This window comes from Salmo salar, chromosome ssa15 (genome assembly GCF_905237065.1).
Source record: "Salmo salar chromosome ssa15, Ssal_v3.1, whole genome shotgun sequence".
Taxonomy (NCBI): Eukaryota; Metazoa; Chordata; class Actinopteri; order Salmoniformes; family Salmonidae; genus Salmo; species Salmo salar.
Genome location: NC_059456.1, coordinates 64,214,415 through 64,237,814, shown reverse-complemented (window position 1 = coordinate 64,237,814; position 23,400 = coordinate 64,214,415). Strand labels below are relative to the sequence as shown.

The 23,400-nt window shown below is 42.2% G+C and overlaps 1 protein-coding gene across 2 annotated transcripts in view; it reads right to left on the bottom strand.

Moving 5' to 3' along the window:
• LOC106571902 (IQ motif and SEC7 domain-containing protein 1) overlaps positions 1-23,400 on the bottom strand; it is a 191,660-nt gene that overhangs the window by 95,708 nt on the left and 72,552 nt on the right. For both annotated transcript variants that reach the window (XM_014145442.2, XM_014145449.2), the window contains exon 3: positions 17,232-17,339. In XM_014145442.2, coding sequence (XP_014000917.1) covers positions 17,232-17,339 — 108 coding nt within the window. The remainder of the gene's footprint in view (positions 1-17,231; positions 17,340-23,400) is intronic.

The following is a 23,400-nucleotide window of genomic DNA, read 5'->3' as shown; positions in this document are numbered from 1 at the left end:
AAGGTAAATTTGTCAGCAAGACCCATCAATTAATTCAGGTTACAAGAATCTAGGCCTAATGACAATCGCCAAATGTCATTACATGTTTTGGTGTTTTGTAACAGATGTCTGTTTCCATTCATCCAATGGCTGGTGCACAGTTTGGATGCTACAGAATGTGATGACAAAACAGAAACCACGAACATCAAAGAACACCCAAAGCTTAAGAGCTCCCACACATTATGGGTGTTTCTCTTCATAGGCCTATTAAATCATTGTTGCTTACTAGTGACTTCCCATCTGGTGGAATCAAACTTTACAATAGTGGCTGTAGTACTTATCAGAAAGTTTTAAAACTGTCAGAAGGAGTAAAATAAGGATGTCCACTATCGGCAAATCTATATATTACTGCCATAGAAATGTTAGCATGTTAAAATCAGATCCAACAATAATATCAAGGGGTTAGAAATCCAGGACTTAACAATAAAGGTGTCATTGTACGCTGATGATTCATGTTTTCTTTTAAATCCACAATTTGGATCACTCCACAGCCTCAGGGGATGTAGATACCTTTTCTAACCTCTCAGGATTACAACAAAATTATGATAAATGTACTATATTATCCATTGGATCCAAAACAAATACAACTAGAGTGCCTCTGTGGAGATGGGAGAACCTTCCAGAAGGACAACAATCTCTGCAGCACTCCGTAAGCAGGCCTTTATGGTAGAGTGGCCAGAAACCACTCCTCAGAAAAAGGCACATGACAGCCTAAAGGCACCTAAAGATTCTTAGATCATGAGAAAGAAGAGTTCAATCTTGGTTTCATCAGACCAGACACTCAGTGGCCTTAATGCCAAGCTTCACATCTGGAGGAAACCTGGCACCCTCCCTACGGTGAAGCATGGTGGCAGCATCATGCTGTGGGGATGTTTTTCAGTGGCAGGAACTGGAAGACTTGTCAGGATCGAGGCAAAGATGAACGGAGCAAAGTAAAGAGAGATCCTTGATTAATAAATTACATTTCTAAAATACAGTTTTTGCTTTGTCATTATGAGGTATTGTGAGTAGATTGATTGAGGGAAAAAAATAATTGAATCCATTTTAGAATAAGACAAACGTAACAAAATGTGGAAGAAGGCCAATTTATATAATTTGGAGGGCAGAACTGGTTAAATATTAAAACAGACCTCTCACTAAAGGCGTCAGTCATACAAAAGCTACACTAAAATCCGAACTGGTTCTCTAGCAAATTAGTAAGAATGTCGCACCCCATGTTCAATAATGACCTTTATCCCTTTATTCAAATTACAACCTCTCACTTTGGTTATTTGAAAATGAAATGATCTCTGAAATAGCTCTCATCCAGAGGCGGCGTTCCTAGTGGCCGGTGACTTTAATGAAGGGAAAAAATAAAATAAAAATAAAACTCGACCACTTTAGCTCTAGCTCTCCCTTACCTCCATTAGGCAAATCTGACCATAATTCTATCCTCCTGATTCCTGCTTACAAGCAAAAATTAAAGCAGGAAGCACCAGTGACTCGGTCAATAAAAAAGTTGTCAGATGAAGCAGATGCTAAGGTACAGGACTGTTTTGCTAGCACAGACTGGAATATGTTCCGGGATTCTTCCGAAGGCATTGAGGAGTAAACCACATCAGTCACTGGTTTCATCAATAAGTGCATAGATGACATCGTTCCCACAGTGACTGTACCTACATACCTCAACAAGAAGCCATGGATTACAGGCAACTTCCGCACTGAGCTAAAGGGTAGAGCTAAAGGGACTCTAACCCGGGAGCTTAAATGAAATCCCGCTATGCCCTCTGACGAACCATCAAACAGGCAAAGCGTCAATACAGGACTAAGATGGAATCGTAATACACCGGCTCCGATGCTCGTCGGATGTGGCAGGGCTTGCAAACTATTACAGACTTCAAAAGGGAAGCACAGCCGAGAGCTGCCCAATGACACGAGCCTACCAGACGAGCTACATTACTTCTATGCTCGCTTCGAGGCAAGTAATACTGAAACATTCATGAGAGCATCAGCTGTTCCGGATGACTGCGTGAGTACGCTCTCCGCAGCCGATGTAAGACCTAAAAATAGGTCAACATTCACAAGGCCGCAGGGCCCGACTGATTACCAGGACGTGTACTCCAGGCATGCACTGACCAACTGGCAAGTGTCTTCACTGACATTTTCAACCTCTCCCTGTCGGAGTCTGTAATACCAACATGTTTCAATCAGACCACCATAATCCCTGTTCCCAAGAACACTAAGGTAACCTGCCTAAATGACTACCGACCCGTAGCACTCACGTCTGTAGCCATGAAGTGATTTGAATGGCTGGTCATGGCTCACATCAACACCATTATCCCAGAAACCCTAGACCCACTACAATTTGCATACCGCCCCAACAGATCCACAGATGATGCAATCGCTATTACATTCCACACTACCCTTTCACACCTGGACAAAAGGAACACCTATGTGAGAATGCTATTCATTGACTACAGCGTTCAACACCACAGCGCCCTCAAAGCTCATCACTAAAATAAGGACCCTGGGACTTAAACACCTCCCTCTGCAACCGGATCCGGGACTTCCTGACGGGCCGCCCCCAGGTGGTAAGGGTAGGTAACAACACATCCGCAACATTGATCCTCAACACAGTGGCCCCTCATGGGGTGCGTGCTCAGTCCCCTCCTGTACTCCCTGTTCACTCATGACTGCACGGCCAGGCACGACTCCAACACCATCATTAAGTTTGCCGATGACACAACAGTGGTAGGCCTGATCACCGCTATGACGAAACAGCCTATAGGGAGGTCGTCAGAGACCTGACCGTGTGGTGCAAGGACAACAACCTCTCCTTCAACGTGATCAAGACAAAGGAGATGATTGTGGACTAAAGGAAAAGGAGGACCAAGCACACCCCCATTCTCATCAATGGGGCTGTAGTGGAGCATGTTGAGCACTTCAAGTTCCTTGGCGTCCACATCACCAACAAACTAACATGGTCCAAGCACACCAAGACAGATGTGAAGAGTACACGACAAAACCTATTCTACCTCAGGAGATTGAAAAGATTTGGCATAGGTCCTCAGATCCTCAAAATGTTCTACAGCTGCACCATCGTGAGCATCCTGACGGGTTGCATCACTGCCTGGTATGGCAACTACTCGGCGTCTGACCGCAAGGCACTACAGAGGGTGGTGTGTACGGCCCAGTACATTACCAGGGCCAAGCTTCCTGCCATTCAGGACCAATACTGCTCCAAAAAATAAAGGGAACACTAAAATAACACATCCTAGATCTGAATGAATGAAATAATCTTATTAAATACTTTTTTCTTTACATAGTTGAATGTGCTGACAACAAAATCACACCAAAATAATCAATGGAAATCCAATTTATCAACCCATGGAGGTCTGGATTTGGAGTCACACTCAAAATTAAAGTGGAAAACCACACTACAGGCTGATCCAACTTTTATGTAATGTCCTTAAAACAAGTTAAAATGAGGCTCAGTAGTGTGTGTGGCCTCCACATGCCTGTATGACCTCCCTACAACGCCTGGGCATGCTCCTGATGAGGTGGCGGATGGTCTCCTGAGGGATCTCCTCCCAGACCTGGACTAAAGCATCCGCCAACTCCTGGACAGTCTGTGGTGCAACGTGGCGTTGGTGGATGGAGCGAGACATGATGTCCCAGATGTGCTCAATTGGATTCAGGTCTGGGGAACGGGCGGGCCAGTCCATAGCATCAATGCCTTCCTCTTGCAGGAACTGCTGACACACTCCAGCCACATGAGGTCTAGCATCGTCTTGCATTAGGAGGAACCCAGGGCCAACCGCACCAGCATATGGTCTCACAAGGGGTCTGAGGATCTCATCTCGGTACCTAATGGCAGTCAGGCTACCTCTGGCGAGCACATGGAGGGCTGTGCGGCCCCCAAAGAAATGCCACCCCACACCATGACTGACCCACCGCCAAACCGGTCATGCTGGAGGATGTTGCAGGCAGCAGAACGTTCTCCACGGCGTCTCCAGACGTCTGTCACATGTGCTCCGTGTGAACCTGCTTCATCTGTGAAGAGCACAGGGCGCCAGTGGCAAATTTGCCAATCTTGGTGTTCTCTGGCAAATGCCAAACGTTCTGCACGGTGTTAGGCTGTAAGCACAACCCCCAACTGTGGACGTCGGGCCCTCATACCACCCTCATGGAGTCTGTTTCTGACCGTTTGAGCAGACACATGCACATTTGTGGCCTGCTGGAGGTCATTTTGCAGGGCTCTGGCAGTGCTCCTCCTGCTCCTCCTTGCACAAAGGCGGAGGTAGCGGTCCTGCTGCTGGGTTGTTTCCCTCCTACGGCCTCCTCCACATCTCCTGATGTACTGGCCTGTCTCCTGGTAGCGCCTCCATGCTCTGGACACTACGCTGACAGACACAGCAAACCTTCTGGCTACAGCTCGCATTGATGTGCCATCCTGGATGAGCTGCACTACCTGAGCCACTTGTGTGGGTTGTAGACTCCGTCTCATGCTACCACTAGAGTGAAAGCACCGCCAGCATTCAAAAATGACCAAAACATCAGCCAGGAAGCATAAGAACTGAGAAGTGGTCTGTGGTCACCACCTGCCGAACCACTCCTTTATTGGGGGTGTCTTGCGAATTGCCTATAATGTCCACCTGTTGTCTATTCCATTTGCACAACAGCATGTGAAATTTATTGTCAATCAGTGTTGCTTCCTAAGTGGACAGTTTGATTTCACAGAAGTGTGATTGACTTGGAGTTACATTGTGTTGTTTAAGTGTTCCCTTTATTTTTTTGAGCAGTGTATATACCAGGTAGTGTCAGAGTAAGGACCTAAAAATTGTTGAAGACTCCAGCCAACCTAGTCATAGACTGTTCTCTCTGCTACCGCATGGCAAGCGGTTCCGGAGTGCCAAGTCTAGGTCCAAGAGGCTTCTAAACAGCTTCTACCCCCAAGCCATAAGACTCCTGAACATCTAATCAAATGGCTACCCAGACTATTTGCATTGCCCCCCACCCCCTCTCTTTTATGCTGCTGCTACTCTCTGTTGTTATCTATGCATAGTCACTTTAATAACTCTCCCTACATGTACATACTACCTCAATTACCTCGACTAACCGGTGCCCTCACACACTGACTCTGTACCGGTACCCCCTGTATATAGCCTCACTATTGTTATTTTACTGCTGCTCTTTAATTATTTCTTACTTTTATTTCTTATTTTTCTTAAAACTGCATTGTAGGTTAAGGGCTTGTAAGTAAGCATTTCACTGTAAGGTCTAAACCTGTTGTATTTGGCGCAAGTGACAAATAAAAATTGATTTGATTTGAGTTTTAAAACAAGCCATAGAAAGTTAGTTGCAATTTCAGTTTAATCCACCAGAAAAGACAGAACAAGTAATTCAACAAATAGTGTGGTTAACTGTAAATACACTAACTGATAAAAAAACTAAAACGGTATAATCTTTGTAAATTATATCATAAATAGGACTGGTGGAGTTGTCACACATGCAGCTAACCAAAATATATGGAAATGTCTGTCCTACCCAAAATTACAACCAACTAATTGCAGCATTACCACAAAAATGGAAGAGGAAAGTGGAAGGTGGAAAAAGTAAGGAACTTGTCTGTCGGCCCTGCATTAAAAGACCAAAATTGATTAAAGAAAATTGTGATAAATAAAAAAGTAAACCAGTTTCATTTAAGGACCAAAACATTGACAGCTGTGCCGTAGAGATGATGTACCGATTCCATGGCTTATGAACAAATACGCAAAACGACGCCGGGTTCAAAACTTTTAATTTTTAAATTTAAATTATTATACAAAATTCTTGCAACCAATAGAATGTTATATATGGGGGATACAACCTTCCCGGCAATGCTGCAAAGAGACAGTCATTAGATTGTTTATTTTGGTTCTGTCCATATGTACAATAGCTTTTTTTTTGTCAGGTCCAGGAATGGCTGAAGAATTGCAACATTTACCTGGAGCCAACTCTGCAGATAACACTACTGGGTGATCTGAAAAGTCATAGTCAAATCGATCAATAAAATAATAATACTTTTAGCAAACATTTGTATCTTTAATTTACAATCTGTAGAAACTATGAGAATAGAAATGTTCAGATCTTTTGTGAAACATCACAGCACAGTTGAAAAATATATGGCAAATAGAAAGCAAAGTGGATGGACATCAGAAATAGATGGGAGAGGTTGAAGGTAGAGGAAGAACAGGACTAAAAACAAACCAAATAACTATTGTAAACTAGATTATGTCCGTAAAATGTATATACATAGTATGTATAAGCTGGAAGTAGAAGCCTAAGTGTTTGGACACACCTACTAATTCAAGGGTTTTTCTTTATTTTTACTATTTTCTACATTGTAGAATAATAGTGAAGACATCAAAACTATGAAATAACACATATGAAATCATGTAGTAACCAAAAGAAAGTGTTACACCAGCTCTGTCAGGAGGAATGGGCCAAAATTCGCACTACTTATTGTGGGAAGCTTGTGGTAGGCTACCTGAAATGTTTGACCCAAGTTAAACAATTTAAAGGCAATACTACCAAATACTAATTGAGTGTATGTAAACTTCTGACCCACTGGGAAACTAAATGACAGAAATAAAAACTTAAATAAATCACTCTACTATTACTCTGACATTTCACATTCTTAAAATAAAGTGGTGATCCTAACAGACCTAAGACAGGGAATTTTTACTAGGATTAAATGTCAGGAATTGTGAAAAACTGAGTTTAAACGTATTTGGCTAAGGTGTATGTAAACTTCCGACTTCAACTGTATACAGTATATCCAATCCTGTCATTGTCGTGTGTGTAGGTGGCAGGGAAGTCAGGCGAAGGAGAAACCAACTTGGTGTAACTGGAGTAGTTTAATATATTAAAACAAACTCCAAACCCAAATACATAAAATAAACATGGGTGAACATACCCGTCGCACACCTATACAAAATACACGAACACATAACCACAAACAATCTCCGACAAGGACATGAGGGGAAACAGAGGGTTAAATACACAGCATGTAATTGATGGGATTGGAACCAGGTGTGTAGGAAGACAAGACAAAACCAATGGAAAATGAAAAATGGATCAATGATGGCTAGAAGACAGGTGACGTCGACCGCCGAGCACCACCCGAACAAGGAGGGGCATCGACTTCGGTAGAAGTCGTGACAAATCCATACATCCATCTCTCCAGAACTTATATAGCCATCGACCCATGTACAGTACTGTATTATTATAGTACTTATTCTCACTCGGTTCCCTCTCCTCTGTGTGAAGTGAACCCATGCACCTCAACCCAGTATTATAGCCTGCCTCCTGGCTACCCGGAAGCAGCACGCAACAAATAACACACTGGCCACTAACAGAAGCACTACCAGCAGCCCCTGACCAGCTGATGCAGGAATAGGGCAGACCATTCCAGTAATCAATAGGCTGAGCTGTGTTATTACTGCAGCCAGGCGCCTGAGATAACCACAAACCACAGCCTCCCTCTGAAACAGCCATTCACTGTAATGAAGATCATAAAACCTCTGAATTATTAATGTATGAAATGGAGCTAGTGGATCATTCAGATCAATCCCTCCCTCCTTTCCTCCCTCTGTCCGTCCGTCCGTCCGTCCCGGCCTGCAGATAGCACATCGGAACCTGGCCGGCACAAAACACTACAAGAGAGAAGTGCCATGAGCAGTGTTATAATGCCATGGAAACAATATGAATGGGATGTAACCTACACACAATAATGAGTCGTTAAGACGTTCCCAAGACATCATGAAATGGTCGCCTAAAGTCACCAGGACATTGTGTCATGGTCCCCTGGAGGTTTTGTCTAGTTCCCGGTTGCTACTGTTATCAATGGGATAACGTTGTGGTGAAACCCATAAGGGACCAAATGGGAACGTCACCAAATGTCCTCAGGACATCCCCTGATTGCTGGGTAGAAATCAGGGGGGATTTACACCTCTAGCATGACCTCATAGCCTCACCCCAACCCTCGTATCGAGTAATCAATAGAGAGACTTGTGGTGCAGTAGTTACACACACACAAAGAGAGAGAGCGAGAGAAGGATGAGGAGAGAGAGCGAAATAGAGAGAGCACATGAGGGAGGGAGGGTGATATAGAAATACATAGAGAATGTGAAGGAGGAAAGAGTGAGAGGGAGACTGAGCCTACAGTGTATCATAAACCAGCCGGGAAGCCCTGAGCTCTGCAGGCTGAGGGAGAGAGAATCTACATCCTGTAAATAGCGCACACATCGCACTGGCAATATAATGTACTTCCATCCCATTTCCAATCAGTTAATGCATGCTCTGTCCACATGTTTATTGTGAGTGGTCCTTTGTAGTTCAGTTGGTAGAGCACGGTGCTTGTAATGCCAGGTTAGTGGGTTCGATTCCCGGGACCAACATTATTTGAGTATACCAAACACGACCCTAAGGCCATCCAGCCAATTTGACATAACTGTGGGAAGCATTGGAGTCAACATGGGCCAGCATCCCTGTGGAACGCTTTCAAGACCTTGTAGTGTTCATGCCCCGACGAATTGAGGCTGTTCTGAGGGCAAAAGGGGGGTTGCAACTCAATATTAGTAAGGGGTTCCTAATGTTTTGTACACTCAGCGTATATACACAGTAGTGTGCCGTTTCAAGATGTGTGCCCTTCAAGTTTCTCTGCAGCGAGATGCCTTTGAATATTTCATCCCCTTGGCTGATAAATCGTATAGAGCAATTACCCTGTCACACAATAAACTGCAATCCACTGTCCCTGTTGGGCTGGCTCACTGCTCCACTTTCTCTCTAAGTCTCAACAAGCAGACAATAAAAGCAGTGCTCTTATTGCACACTTGAACAGACTTGACCAAATTGACAAACCTCTGACAAAACCATAAACAAAGAGCTTCAATGTAACATGGATCACAAGAGGACAACTCACTGTTGTCCTACATGTGTAATAATACAATCAGGAAGTGTTAGTTGTGGGATGGAACATTTCTCCCCTGAAGTATTCTGGTGTGGTGCGGAGGGATCAGTGGAGAGGAGAGAGGAGAGAAGATCTAGAATAGAGAGAGGAAAGACAAGAGAGAGAAAGGAGAGAGGGGTAAAGAGACGAGAGCGAGGGGGGAAAAGAAAGGAGGTAGAGGAACTGTTGAAGTCAGCTGGGGAGTCAGGCAATTTATCACACCCTAAGGACTTTTCCTGTCTACAGATTCATGAGTCAAGACTATTTTAATTGAAGAATCACACCACAGAGTGCAATGGAACTCTTTTAATGCGGTTCTGTACTGGGACTAAATCAGATGCACAAGCAGTTACTGACAGAGCCAATGATTCATCGGTCTTACAAAATAATAACTACTACAACATGAAAACAGGCCTGTCTTTAATTTCTGAGCATTTTAAGACAGTACATTAACTATCTTTAACCATCAGCCAATGAGGTCCAGTAATCAAAGAAAATATTTTGGTTGTCCCAAAGAGAGTTGGACAGGGAAAACATTTGACTACAGTGTCCAGGCGTAGTGGCTGGCGTGAATAAAAAAGAAATGAATGAATAGCCACGTGAGCACAATTAATATTGCGAAGGTTCCTGACCAGGCAGTTCCTTTTCCAAGGTAAATTAGTGTACCTCTTTTGTTACATTTTAACCAGCAGTATTAGCAGCAGATTCAGCTAAGCCAGTGGTCCTATAGACATCCCTATTACTATACAGATACAAGCACATATATGACCCTTAAACATAGAGAGAGAGAGGGAGAAAAAAAGCAGAGGCCTGCCCTGAACAAGTTCCTCCCTGGGGTATGTTTGTGTTATATTAACTGTGTCGTTTACCTGGAATGTGATGGCTACTCCTCAGAGATCGCTCTACTTCACTTTATAAGCCCATTGACAGAGCAAATCTGTGTCAACAATGCAGCATTGGTATTGACTGCTTCAGCGCATTCGGAAAGTATTCAGACGACTTTACTTTTTCCACATTTTGTTACATTACACACAGCCTTATTCTAAAATGTATTAAATAGTTTTTTCCTCAATCTAAACACAATACCACATAATAAAGAAAACTTGTAAAAAAAATGCTTTGCAAATGTATATATATATTTTTTTAAACAACTGAAATAATACATTTACATAAGTATTCAGATCCTTTACTCAGTACTTTGTTGAAGCACCTTTGGCAGTGATTACAGCCTCGGGTCTTCTTGAGTATGACGCTACAAACTTGGCACACCTGTATTTGGGGAATTTCTCCCATTCTTCTCTGCAGATACTCTCAAGCTCTGTCAGGTTGGATGGGGAGTGTCGCTGCACAGCTATTTTCACGTCTCTCCAGAGATGTTCGATCAGGTTCCAGTCCGGGCTCTGGCTGGGCCACTCAAGGACATTGAAACATGTCCTGAAGCTACTCCTGCGTTGTCTTGGCTGTGTGCTTAGGGTTGTTGTCCTGTTGGAAGGTGAACCTTCACCCCAGTCTGAGGTCCTGAGCGCTCTGGAGTAGGTTTTCATTAAGGATCAGTCTGTACTTTGCTCCGTTCATCTTGCCCTCAATCCTGATTAGTCTCCCAGTCCCTGCCACTGAAAAACATTCTCACAGCATGATGCTGCCACCACCATTCTTCACCATAGGTATGGTGCCAGGTTTCCTCCAGATGTGATGCTTGGCATTCAGGCCAAAGAGTTCATACTTGGTTTCATCAGACCAGAGAATCTTGTTTCTCATTGTCTGAGAGTCTTTAGGTGCCTTTTGTCAAACTCCAAGCGGGCTGTCATGTGCCTTTTACTAAGGAGTGGCTTCGGTCTGGCCACTCTACATAAAAGCCTGATTGGTGGAGTGCTTGCAGAGATGGTTATCCTTCACATCCCCACAGAGGAACTCTGGAGCTCTGTCAGAGTGACCATCGCCCTTCTCCCCTGATTGCTCAGTTTGGCCGAGCGGCCAGCTCTAGGAAGAGTCTTGGTGGTTCCAAACTTCTTCCATTCAAGAATGATGGAGGCTACAGTGTTTATGCCTTGGCACAACCCTGTCTCGGAGCTCTACGGACAATTCCTTCAACCTCATAGGTTGGTTTTTGCTCTGAATTGCACTGTCAACTGTTCACCTCATATAGACGTGTGTGCCTTTCCAAATCATGTTCAATCAATTTAATTTAACACAGGTGGACTCCAATCAGGTTGTATAAACATCCCAAGGATGATCAATGGAAACAGGATGTACTTGAGTAAAATTTCGAGTCTCATAGCAAAGGGTCTGAATACTTATGTAATTTAATACATTTTGGAATAAGGCTGTAACATAACAAAATGTGGAAAAGGTCAAGGGGTCTGAATAATTTCCGAATACACTGTATACCTAACGCTCAAGGACAAAGTTGGATGATCTACAATTCTGAACATCCCATGTACTTCAGTCCTAGCACAAAACAATTGAAACTTTTCAGCAACTTTAGCTGACTTACATGTTCTGTATAAGTGTGAACAACGCTCACAACAACAATCACAACACACCATTTTGAAACTGCATCACAACCTGTGTGTAATACTGAAAGTATTCACGGAACATATACAGTACTGCTTTTCAGTTGAACATTAGCGTACAGGCAAATGTCAATAAATGAAATAATGACTCAGCATGCCAAAGGAGATAACAGCAGCTATATGAAATCCCACACTAATAACATTTCCCCTCCTCTCCTTCTTCAATACTGCACGCGCCGCGCGCACACACACACACACACACACACACACACACACACACACACACACACACACACACACACACACACACACACACACACACACACACACACACACACACACACACACACACACACACACACACACACACACACAGGTATGAAGATAAATCACTCTCTTTAAATATGGGCCTCACACAGGCCTACCGTGTCACAGCAGATAATCATCACAAAGAAAATAGAAATGGTTTGACATCCGTTTAGTGACACTGTGTAAAAAGCAGTTCTAGCATTGCCTTCCGGAGTAAATGCCTGTTTTCCATTAGTCCCGTAAACTAATCTGTTCCATTAACCTTGAGTGTGACGAACTGTGCCTTTGTATTGTGGCAGAGGACATTTATTCAGTGTTTTATCATGTGCGAAGACTTTATTCAGTCCTGTCCTGGAGGACAAAGGCAACCTCATAACACAAAAAGAAACGCCAACACAGAAGTGATCAAGCACAAGAAAACACCGTTGCCACAAAAGACAAAGAACTAAAACAGACATGAGGAATGAAAGTTCTCATTAAAGCATGTATTAAAGAAAAAATCCACCCAAAACCATTCATTCCTATAATTTACAGTGTTCAATAAGACTAATATTTGACAATATTTTTTGTGAACAAATGTTTCATTTTGGCATAATAATAAGGTTGGTAGCAACATGTGAAAACCATTGTGGAAATCTGTTTCAGCTCAAGTCATCTACAACATCCACAATGCAATGCTCTCTCTATGGGCTGGCTGGCTAGCTAGCTAGCAAACATAGCTACACACTATAATACCAAAGACAATATCAGCATGTGAAGTAGCTAGTTAGTGCAGTTTGTTTAGGCGATTTCACAGCTATCAATTTAGGAGCCTACAATCTCACCATGTTCAACCTGCAGATCGATGTGCCTCACAAAGTAGAGTCTGACATTCGCAACAGCAGAGATACTTTTAAGAAGATGGGAAACTCCATTGGAATCGTTTTAACATCAATGGGCCGCGTGGTGCATTCTGGGCAGTTCTGGGACAAGGAGAGCTCAACATTAACATGCATTACATCAACAATTATAGGAATGAATGGTCAGTAGAGAGACAAAAGTAGAGTCACAATTCAACGGCTCAAACACGAGACGTATGTGGCAGGGTCTAGAGTCAATCACGGACTACAAAAAGAAAACCAACCCCGTCTCGGACATCAACATCTTGCTCCCAGACAAATTAAACAACTTATTTTCTCGCTTTGAGGACAATACAGTGCCACTGACACGGCCAGCTACCAAAGCCTGTGGACTCTCCTTCTCCATGGCCAACGTGAGTAAAACATTTAAACGTGCTAACCCACGCAAAGCTGCTGGTCCAGGCGGCATCCCTAGCCCTGTCCTCAGAGCATGCGCAGACCAGCTGGCTGGTGTGTTTACGGACATATTCAACCAGTCCCAATCCCTACCAATCCCACATGCTTCAAGATGGCCTCCATTTTTCCTGTTCCCAAGAAAGCTAAGGTAACTGAACTAAATGACTATCGCCCCGTAGCACTCACTTCTGTCATCATGAAGTGCTTTAAGAGACTAGTCAAGGATCATAATACCTTCACCCCATCTGATACCCTAGACCCACTCCAATTTGCTTACTGCCCCAAAAGGTCCACTGACGATGCAATCGCCATCACACTGCCCTATCCCATCTAGACAAGAGGAATACCTATGTAAGAATGCTGTTCATTGACTACAGCTCAGCATTTAACACCATAGTACCCTCCAAACTCGTCATTAAGCTCGAGACCCTGGGTCTCGACCCCGCCCTATGCAACTGGGTCCTGGACTTCCTGACGGGCCCCCCAGGTGGTGAAGGTAGGAAACAACATCTCCACCCCGCTGATCCTCAACACTGGGGCCCCACAAGGGTGCGTTCTCAGCCCTCTACTGTACTAGGGCCCTCGGACTGTGGTGTCAGGAAAATAACCTCTCTCTCAACGTCAACAAAACAAAGGAGATGATCGTGGACTTCAGCAAACAGCAGAGGGAGCACCCCCCAACCACGTCGATGACACTGACACTGGAGAAGGTGGAAAGTTAAGTTGCTCGGCGTACACATCACGGACAAACTGAAATGGTCCACCCACACATACACATTTCTTCAGGAGGCTGAAGAAATTTGGCTTGTCATCTAAATCACTCACAAACTTTTACAGATGCACAATCGAGAGCATCCTGTCAGGCTGTTGCACCGCCCTCAACCGCAAATCTCTGGCCACTTAAATAAATGGACTTAATAAAGGTACCACTAGTCACTTTAAATAACGCCACTTTAATAATGTTTACATATCCTACATTACTCATCTCATATGTATATACTGTATTCTACACCATCTACTGCATCTTGCCTATGCCACACGCCATCGCTCATCCATATATGTATATGTACATATTCTTGTTCCCTTTACATTTGTGTGTATAAGGTAGTTGTTGTGAATTTGTTAGATTACTTGTTAGATATTACTGCATAGTTGGAACTAGAAGCACAAGCATTTCGCTACACTCGCATTAACATCTGCTAACCATGTGTATGTGACCAATAGAATTTGATCAAGAAGTACAACATTACAAATCTTTTCTGAGATGAGATAATTAACTTCATATCTGTAATATTGTATAGCTTTGGAATTGTAATTTTGAGGAAAATAGGTACCTTTCTCGACTCATACGCTGACTTTGAGAAGGGATTGAGTGACGATTAGTTTAGCAACCGCGTGACGCAGCTTGACAACGTGAACGCGATTGGTCAAAAGTCTGCTGGGGTTGGGGTGTTATACATTCCTCCATTAATTGCCCAATGGGATTCCTATCTCCTTTCTCTAATATCTCTGTCAACGGCACCATGCAATGCACCCTGGACTTTAAGAGGCTGACAAATAGGAGAAATGTGCTAAATTACACATTTAATCGCAAAAATATGATAAATGGCTCATTCGAGAGAAGATATCCTCCCAAGTTATGACATCGGCCAGTATTGAAATCTGACATGTATGATAAACGTACTTGCGATCTAAAAGTCATATTCTTATTATCTTCCAGTGTAGTGAGAGCAGCTTTATCACAGTACTACGTCATACCGGCCAGATTTATGCCTGCTTGAACGACAATAACTCAGAAACAAATGAAAACATGAAATGACCCAGGGAATAGATAGAACATCACTCAGAGATGCACAAAAGCAATATAACATTCAAAATTGGGTGAACATTTCCTTTAAGGACTTTTACTGCATAGTGCTGAGCGATTAGTGCTTTTTGAAGTCGGTTCGGTTTCGGTTCAAGTATAGAAAAAAAATGTAAGGTTTCCGGTTAAATTTTTTAACATTAAATGCACTATGCATTTTGTGGGTTGAATGCTGTAACACCGAATAAAACAATTAATAAACAGTCCCATGATGGTAGTGACTGCCCATTACTGTTTATCATTTATTAACCATCATTTATCCACATTACGTTACTTTAAATAAATGGAAATTCTAATAATTGAACCCAAGTCAGTCAATTAGTTGTTTAAAAAAAATGGGTGGGAAAAAGGACATTTCGGTTAATCGTTCAGCAGTAATACTGCATGTACTGTGTACATAACGCTGAGCTGCAGTAATTAACACTTCTTAATAATGTTAATACATTTAAATGTAATAACCACCTGGGGGCTAAATTAACACAGCAGCCAACTAAAACAAATCAGTAAATTGTCCAAATAATCACTAATGTATTGGGGGCATTTTGGAGGGTTGTGCTCTGTCGTCAGTCAGCTGGTTGGTGATTAGGGACTGATTATGCTAATGAGTCTGTGAAATGATGAAGCAAAAACAACAGCGCTGCGAGCCAGCCTATCACGCTTCAATCACATCCATTATTGTGTTGGCCGTCATAACCCATTTCACCTATTAGCTACAAAACCTGTTCCTGAAACAAACACTATCACAAAAGGACACAACTGATCTGACATACTAATTACTCAATATGTTCACGATAATCTCCTCTGTTTCTCTGTAAAACGCCATAGAACCCCATGGCATTAAAATCAGTGAAACACTTCACAACATCTACAATATCAGATACCCATATCTCAGGTCTTGGTCTCTCATTTCCATATAAGCACACCGCAGATACGGATGTTAAATGCTTTTTAAATGAGCCTGGTATGAGCTTGGGGGAAAATTTGGGCCTATAATGAGGAAGGCAGGCTATTGAGTGGGAGCTCATTGCTATTTGATGATGAAGCACAGGGCAATGAAGAAGCTTTGTGTGTTGTGTGTGTGCGCTCTCTTATCCCGTCCGGCTCTTGTTGTTTATTGAGAGGCTCTCAGGCTCCAGGTAGTGGGTGGTATTATACACCAACATCATATCTCATTAGTGGACTACATAATGGACAGGATGCCCATTAGGAATGTCCGGGGGAAAGAAACAGCCACGTCCCCCAGATGGATAAGTTATCACAACCAGCTCCCTAGAATATGCCAGTAGAGACTCAAACATGGTGCAACATATCTACCAGAAGGCAATTTTACTGTGAACTCTGTTTATAACAGTAACACAATCACATCAAACACTTAAGCCTTGTTCACACTGCAGGCCTTAATGCTCAAATCTGTTTTGTTTTTCAAATCTGTTTTGGACTACTGACTGTCAAACAGCAAGTTACAAGTGACCAAATTGTATGTATGTGTGTGTGTGTGGTGTGTGTGTGTTCAGAAAGCAGTCATTTGCTGACATCGCTAGGCTAGTTGTCATAGTAACGACCGCTGTGTGCACAATGGTATAGGCTGATTGGTGGTGAACCTTGTGCTTCCTATCACTCAGAAGTTGTGTAGCAATCTAAGGTGACAACAATGCCTGCCATGGACTATTCCCAACGTTCTAAATCATAGTGTAAGAACACTTTTAAAGCGTCAAAGGATAAGATGATCCAACTTTCAAAACAAGTATTTTTGGCTAACCACGGCAGTCAACAAGACAGCTAGGTAGCTGTTTATCTTTCTAGCACACTCACTCATTTGTTTGTAAACAATTAACAAGCTAGTTAGCTACCACATGTTGTTGACAAACTGTCAGAGTAGCTAGCAAGCAACACGATATGCCAAATAACAGTCTAAAAAACATTTGAGTGCAAATAAATCAGATTTGACCATTCAGACAAAAGCCAGTAATAGGATTTGTTTCTTACTTCAAACCACCTACGAATGAGGTTTGAAATGTGGCTTGAAATATCAGTCTGTTCAGACTGCAGGAAAAATAACAGATTTGATTTCAGTCACTTCAACACTGCCAATGTGAAAAAGGCTTTAGCCATCTGCAGTTTGAGGGCACCAGTAGTGATTAAGGCCAAACAAAACATTTCAGTGCTATCAAGTTTAGGGGTCCATACAGGCACACTGAACACACACACACCCGAACAAAAACAACAACATGTTACTGTACCCAAAAGAGGCAGACTTCCACTTGCGGCAGGGGAAACCTCTCCTACAGCCGGCTGACACCAGACTGGCAGGGTTCTCTGTGACGTCGATGGGCAGAGAGGCATGTCTCCTGTAGAGAGAAACAGAACACAGTCATCACAACCTGACTGGAGCCATTTCATTTGAAACTGAAATACAGGATAAATGGTGTGTGTGTGTGTGTGTGTGTGTGTGTGTGTGTGTGTGTGTGCCTCAGGATTGTTCCCCAGGTGACAAGGGGACCTATTTATGGCACCAGTTCAGCCAGTAGCACCTTTCTGCTTCACTCTCAACCTGATCACTCATTATCTTCATACATCTATGTTTTAAAATGGTGTATTATTGTGTTTAGGATATTAAATCACATACCCATGCTTTTCTGTTCAACACACATTTTAAAGAGAAAAGCATTCAGGGTTGTGTTCCAAACAAAACAACTACAAGTGTGCATGCTCTAGCTCCTGAACCGCACAGCTAGGAGAGCTCCAAAAAGCAACTTTATAGTTAAAGACTCTTCTTTGAGTCATAAAAATGCATTGAAATGACTTAAGAACTGCGCACACTTTGTAGAGGTGTCTGGCCATTTGGAGACACCAGTTGGTCCTCTCACTCAAACCCTTGTCATTTGTGATGTCTTATGTTGCACCTACCCCACATTTTTCAGGAACATTCTTATCATGTTACTGAATGTATCCAGAGCATTTTACTTGGTCTAATCATTTTCCCATACTCTCCAAACTGTTCCCTTTCAATTGCTACCAGGGTTCATATTTCTTCAGTAAGAAACATTTCAATGTAGCCGTATCTATATAGGCCAATTGAGGAAAGGGTTAATCACATTAAAGTACTCAATCCGATGGTCTTTTTTTAAAGCGTAGAACACATTACAATCTTTCCACAGAAGAGATGTATTGCCTGGAAAATCTACAGTTTAATCTGGAGTCCACGACATCATACATAATATATAATGTGGGGTTAACAAACACACTGAGTTTTCTCCCAAATCGCTCTTTCCACATCCTAAAATGAATCAGCTGAGCAGCAGGAGTATGGTTTTCATTATTCAGATGGTTCCGCTTGCATTATGATCTATTAACAGCTACAACATGGAAACGCAGTAGCTCATAATATTAACAATTCAGTAGAACAACAATATTTAGTGCAGGACACATGAAATGATCAATTCCCTAGAAAGATATATTTTCAAATCAGTGAATTAATCAGCAACATGACATTGATGAGATGTTTAGATCATATGCAGAAGAGCCATATAAACAAAATGTTCAGCAGCTGTACGGATACATTCATCATGAACACAGAGGCACTAGGATTGAAATACAATGGTACAGTTCAGAGGTCACCTCCCAGAATACACCCGAACCTGCCCAGCGGCGTAATGAAGGTTCTGTCTATGGCAGCCGCTACCGCATAAATCTCATTGTGACTTGTAAAAAACCATCCTGAACACACTTCAATCCTACTTGTGAAAGAGGAAGGAGAGACATGAAGAAATTACAAATAATTCCAAAGAAAGGACAAAAGAAATGGAAAGTAATTGCCCATGTAGACAGAAGGTCAGGTTATTTGTAGTGTTTCTACAGTCTTTGTATGTTTGTGTTCTGCGCTGAATTCTATTTTGTCAAGGACCTCTCCTCCTGATGTCGTTATGGCCATCTCTCGCCTTCTTTACCATCATATACCTGATGTAGTTCTCCCCAGCGGCACTTCTCACTCATCTATAGAAGAGCTTCCATGATCCACCTTCGGCCCGCTGGTGCCGGGACCATCCCCTCTTCAGTCCACCGCCAGTCTGCCATCAGTCTCTCAGAGGTGAGGACCTTCATTAAGCATGGAGCCATGTAACATCTGTCCTGAATGCTGAACAGTGGCTATTTTTCTCCATCACAGAACTCTGATCCCATCTCTGTCAGACACACAGAGCAGCAGGAAACGCTATCTGACATCTTTTATGAAAGCAGTTTGCTCAATCAGATTAACAATTGGCCTCAGTGTCTTCGCTAATGTTCCATGAACAATAGCTTGACTGGTGGGTAGGATGTGTGCAGTAATATTCTGTAATCCCTCTATTGAAATGCACAGCTATGTACGAAAAGTAATTATAGTATGAATATAGGTGAGGAATTACAGTCGCCTTGTATTTTGGCATTATCACAGAGTATAATCAGTTCATGTCTTGCTTGAAAACACCTTCACAGAAAAGCCCAGAATGCACCGAAAAAGTTATTTAATTTCTAATTTCTGCACACAAGCCATGATTAATATCAGTTGCAAATTGAATCAAGGGCTGATGCCATTTACTGCTGTTTGAATTATTAATTTCACAAATGCTAATGTCCTATCTCTCTCGCTCTCTTTCTCCGCTGAATGAGTTTGGGGAGCTGTGAACCATGAATTACTCTGATTTCTTTCCTCTATTAGTGACTGGCAGTGCTGCAGAGACCAAACGCAGGCACACAGAGACACATCTCCAAATCGAAATCAGCAATGGGTGTTACACAACTGCACTGGTAAATTGTAGGAGAGCCTTTCTACAAGCCAGCAGGCTGAGGCAACTTAAAGGAAAATCATCATAAATAACTTCCGTTCTGCTTGGTCACCATAGATAGTGCAGTTTGTGAGCTAGCTGTCTGTCTGTGCTGACTTGGATGTCATACAAGTTGAAGCACAGTGCTGAAAATAATGGGAGGGGGGTTATCAAAACAATACCAGGAAATAAATTCCATTATAAACTGGGTGGTTCAAGCCCTGAATGCTGATTGGCTGACAGCCGTGTTATATATATTTATATACAGTGGCAAGAAAAAAGGTGTGAACCCTTTGGAATTACCTGGATTTGTGCATAAATTGGTCATCAAATTTGATCTGATTTTCATCTAAGTCACAACAATAGACATACAGAGTGTGATTAAACTAATGACACACAAATTAGTGTATTTTTCTTGTCTATATTGAATACATCATTTAAACATTCACAGTATAGGTTGGGAAAAGTATGTGAACCCCTAGGCAAATGACTTTTCCAAAAGCTATTTGTAGTCAGAAGTCAGCTAACCTATAGCCCAATCAATGAGACGAGATTGGAGATGTTGGTTAGAGCTGCCTTGCCCTATAAAAAACACTCACAAAATTTGAGTTTGCAATTCACGAGAAGCATTGCCTGATGTGAACCATGCCTCGAACAAAAGAGATCTCAGAAGACCTAAGATTAAGAATTGTTGACTTGCATAAAGCTGGAAAGGGTTACAAAAGAATCTCTAAAAGCTTTGATGTTCATCAGTCCACGGTAAGACAAGTTGTCTATGAATAGAGAAAGTTCAGCACTGTTGCTACTCTCCCTTGGAGTGGCCGTCCTGCAAAGATAACTGCAAGAGCACAGCACAGAATGCTCAATGAGGTTAAGAAGAATCCTAGAGTGTCAGCTAAACACTTACAGAGATCTCTAGAACATGCTAACATCTCTGTTGACGAGTCTACGATACGTAAAACACTAAACAAGAATGGTGTTCATGGGAGGACACCACGGAAGAAGCCACTGCTGTCCCAAAAAAAACATTGCTGCACGTCTGAAGTATGCAAAGGAGCACCTGGATGTTCCACAGCACTTCTGGCAAAATATTCTATGGACAGATGAAACTGCAGTTGAGTTGTTTGGAAGGAACACACAACACTACGTGTGTAGAGAAAAAAAAGGCACAGCACACCAACATCAAAACCTCATCCCAACTGTAAAGTATGGTGGAGAAAGCACCACGGTTTGGGGTTGCTTTGCTGCCTCAGGACCTGGACAGCTTGCCATCAACGACAGAAAAATGTATTTCCAGATGTATCAAGACATTTTGCAGGAGAATGTTAGGCTATCTGTCCGCCAACTGAAGCTCAACAGAAGTTGGGGGATGCAACAAGACAATGACCCAAAACACAGAAGTAAATCAACAACAGAATGGCTTCAACAGAAGAAAATACGCATTCTGGAGTGGCCCAGTCAGAGTCCTGACCTCAACCCGACTGACATGCTGTGGCATGACCGCAAGAGAGCAGTTTACACCAGACATCCCATGAATATTGCTAAACTGAAACAGTTTTGTAAATAGGAATGGTCCAAAATTTCTTCTGACCGTTGTGCAGGTCTGATCAGCAACTACAAAAAATGTTGAGGTTATTGCTGCCACAGGAGGGTCAACCAGTTATTAAATCCAAGGGTTCACATACTTTTTCTACCCTACACTGTGAATGTTTACACGGTGTGTTCAATAAAGACATGAAAACGTATAATTGCTTGTGTGTTAATAGTTTAAGCAGACTGTTTGTCTATTGTTCTGAGCTAGATGATCAGATCAAATTTTATGACCAATTTATGTAGAAATCCAGGTATTTAGAAAGGGTTCACATACTTTTTCTTGCCACTGTGTGTATATGTATGCTTATATATTCTAAAATGGATTCAATTGTTTTTTTGACCCTCTTGAATCTTCACACAATACCCCATAATGACAAAGCAAAAACTGTTTTTTAGAAATTTGTGCAAATCTTCACTGTTTGGGATGCTTCATGCTTGTCTCTCCAGTTCTGCGTTCCTGCTACTTCCGCTGAATAAATCCCTGTGTCATCTCAGTAAAGATCTTTGTTGTGAAAGGACACAAGAATCATATATACAGTGCATTTGGAAAGTATTCAGACCCCTTGACTTTTCCCACATTTTGTTACGTTATAGCCGTATTCTGAAATGGTTTAAATAAAAACATTTCCTCACCAAACTACACACAATACCCCCTAATGACAAAGTGAAAACAGGTTATTTAAAATGTATGCAAATGTGTGTGTGTGTGTGTGTGTGTGTGTGTGTATATATATATATATATATATATATATATATATATATATATATATATATATATATATATATATATATATATATTGCAAATGGTCTGAATACTTATGTAAATGAGGTATTCCTTTAAGTGTGTATGTATGTATGTATATATATATACCTCATTTACATAAGTATTCAGACCATTTGCAATGACACTCAAAATTGAGATCAGCTGGATCCTGTTTCCATTGATCATCCTTGAGATGTTTCTACAACTTGATTGGACATGATTTAGAAAAGGCACACACCTGTCTATATAAGGTCCCACAGTTGACAGTGCATGTCAGAACAAAAACCAATATGGATGCCACTCCTTAGTAAAAGACGCATGACAACCCGCTTGGAGTTTGCCAAAAGGCACCTAAAGGACTCTCAGACCATGAGAAACAAATTCTCTTGTCTGATGAAAGCAAGGATTGAATGCCAACCTTTTGCCTGAATGCCAAGTGTCACGTCTGGAGGAAACCTGGCACCATCCCTATGGTGAAGCATGGCGGTGGCAGCATCATGCTGTGAGGCTGTTTTTCAGCAGCAGGGACTGGGAGACTAATCAGGATCAAGTGAAAGATGAATGGAGCAAAGTATGGAGAGATCCTTGATGAAAACCTGCTCCACAGCGCTCAGGACCTCAGACTAGGGCAAACTTTCACCTTCCATCAGGACAACAACCCCAAGCACACAGCCAAGACAACGCAGGAGAGGCTTCGGGACAAGTTTCTGAATGTCCTTTAGTGGCCCAGCCAGAGCCCGGACATGAACCCGATCAAACATCTCTGGTGAGACGTGAAAAAAGCTATGCAGCAATGCTCCCCATCCAACCTGACTGAGCTTGAGAGGATCTGCAGAGAAAAATAGGAGAAAATCCCCAAATACAGGTGTGCCAAGCTTGTAGTGTCATACCCAAGAAGACTCGATGCTGTAATTGATGCCAAATGTGCTTCAACAAGGTACTGAATAAAGGGTCTGAAACAATATGAAAATGTTTAATTTCAAGGTTTTTCATTTTTAATAAATTAGCAAAAACTTCTAAAAACCTGTTTTTGCTTTGTCATTAGGGGGTGCTGTGTGTACATTGATGAGGGGTAAAACATAATTTAATCCATTTTAGAATAAGGCTGTAACGTAACAAAATGTGGAAAAGGGAATGGGATCTGAATACTTTCCAAAGGCACTGTGTAAGTTCCCACAGTTGACAGTGCATGTCAGAGCAAAAACCATGCCACGAGGTCGAAGGAATTGTCAGTAGAGAACCGAGACAGGA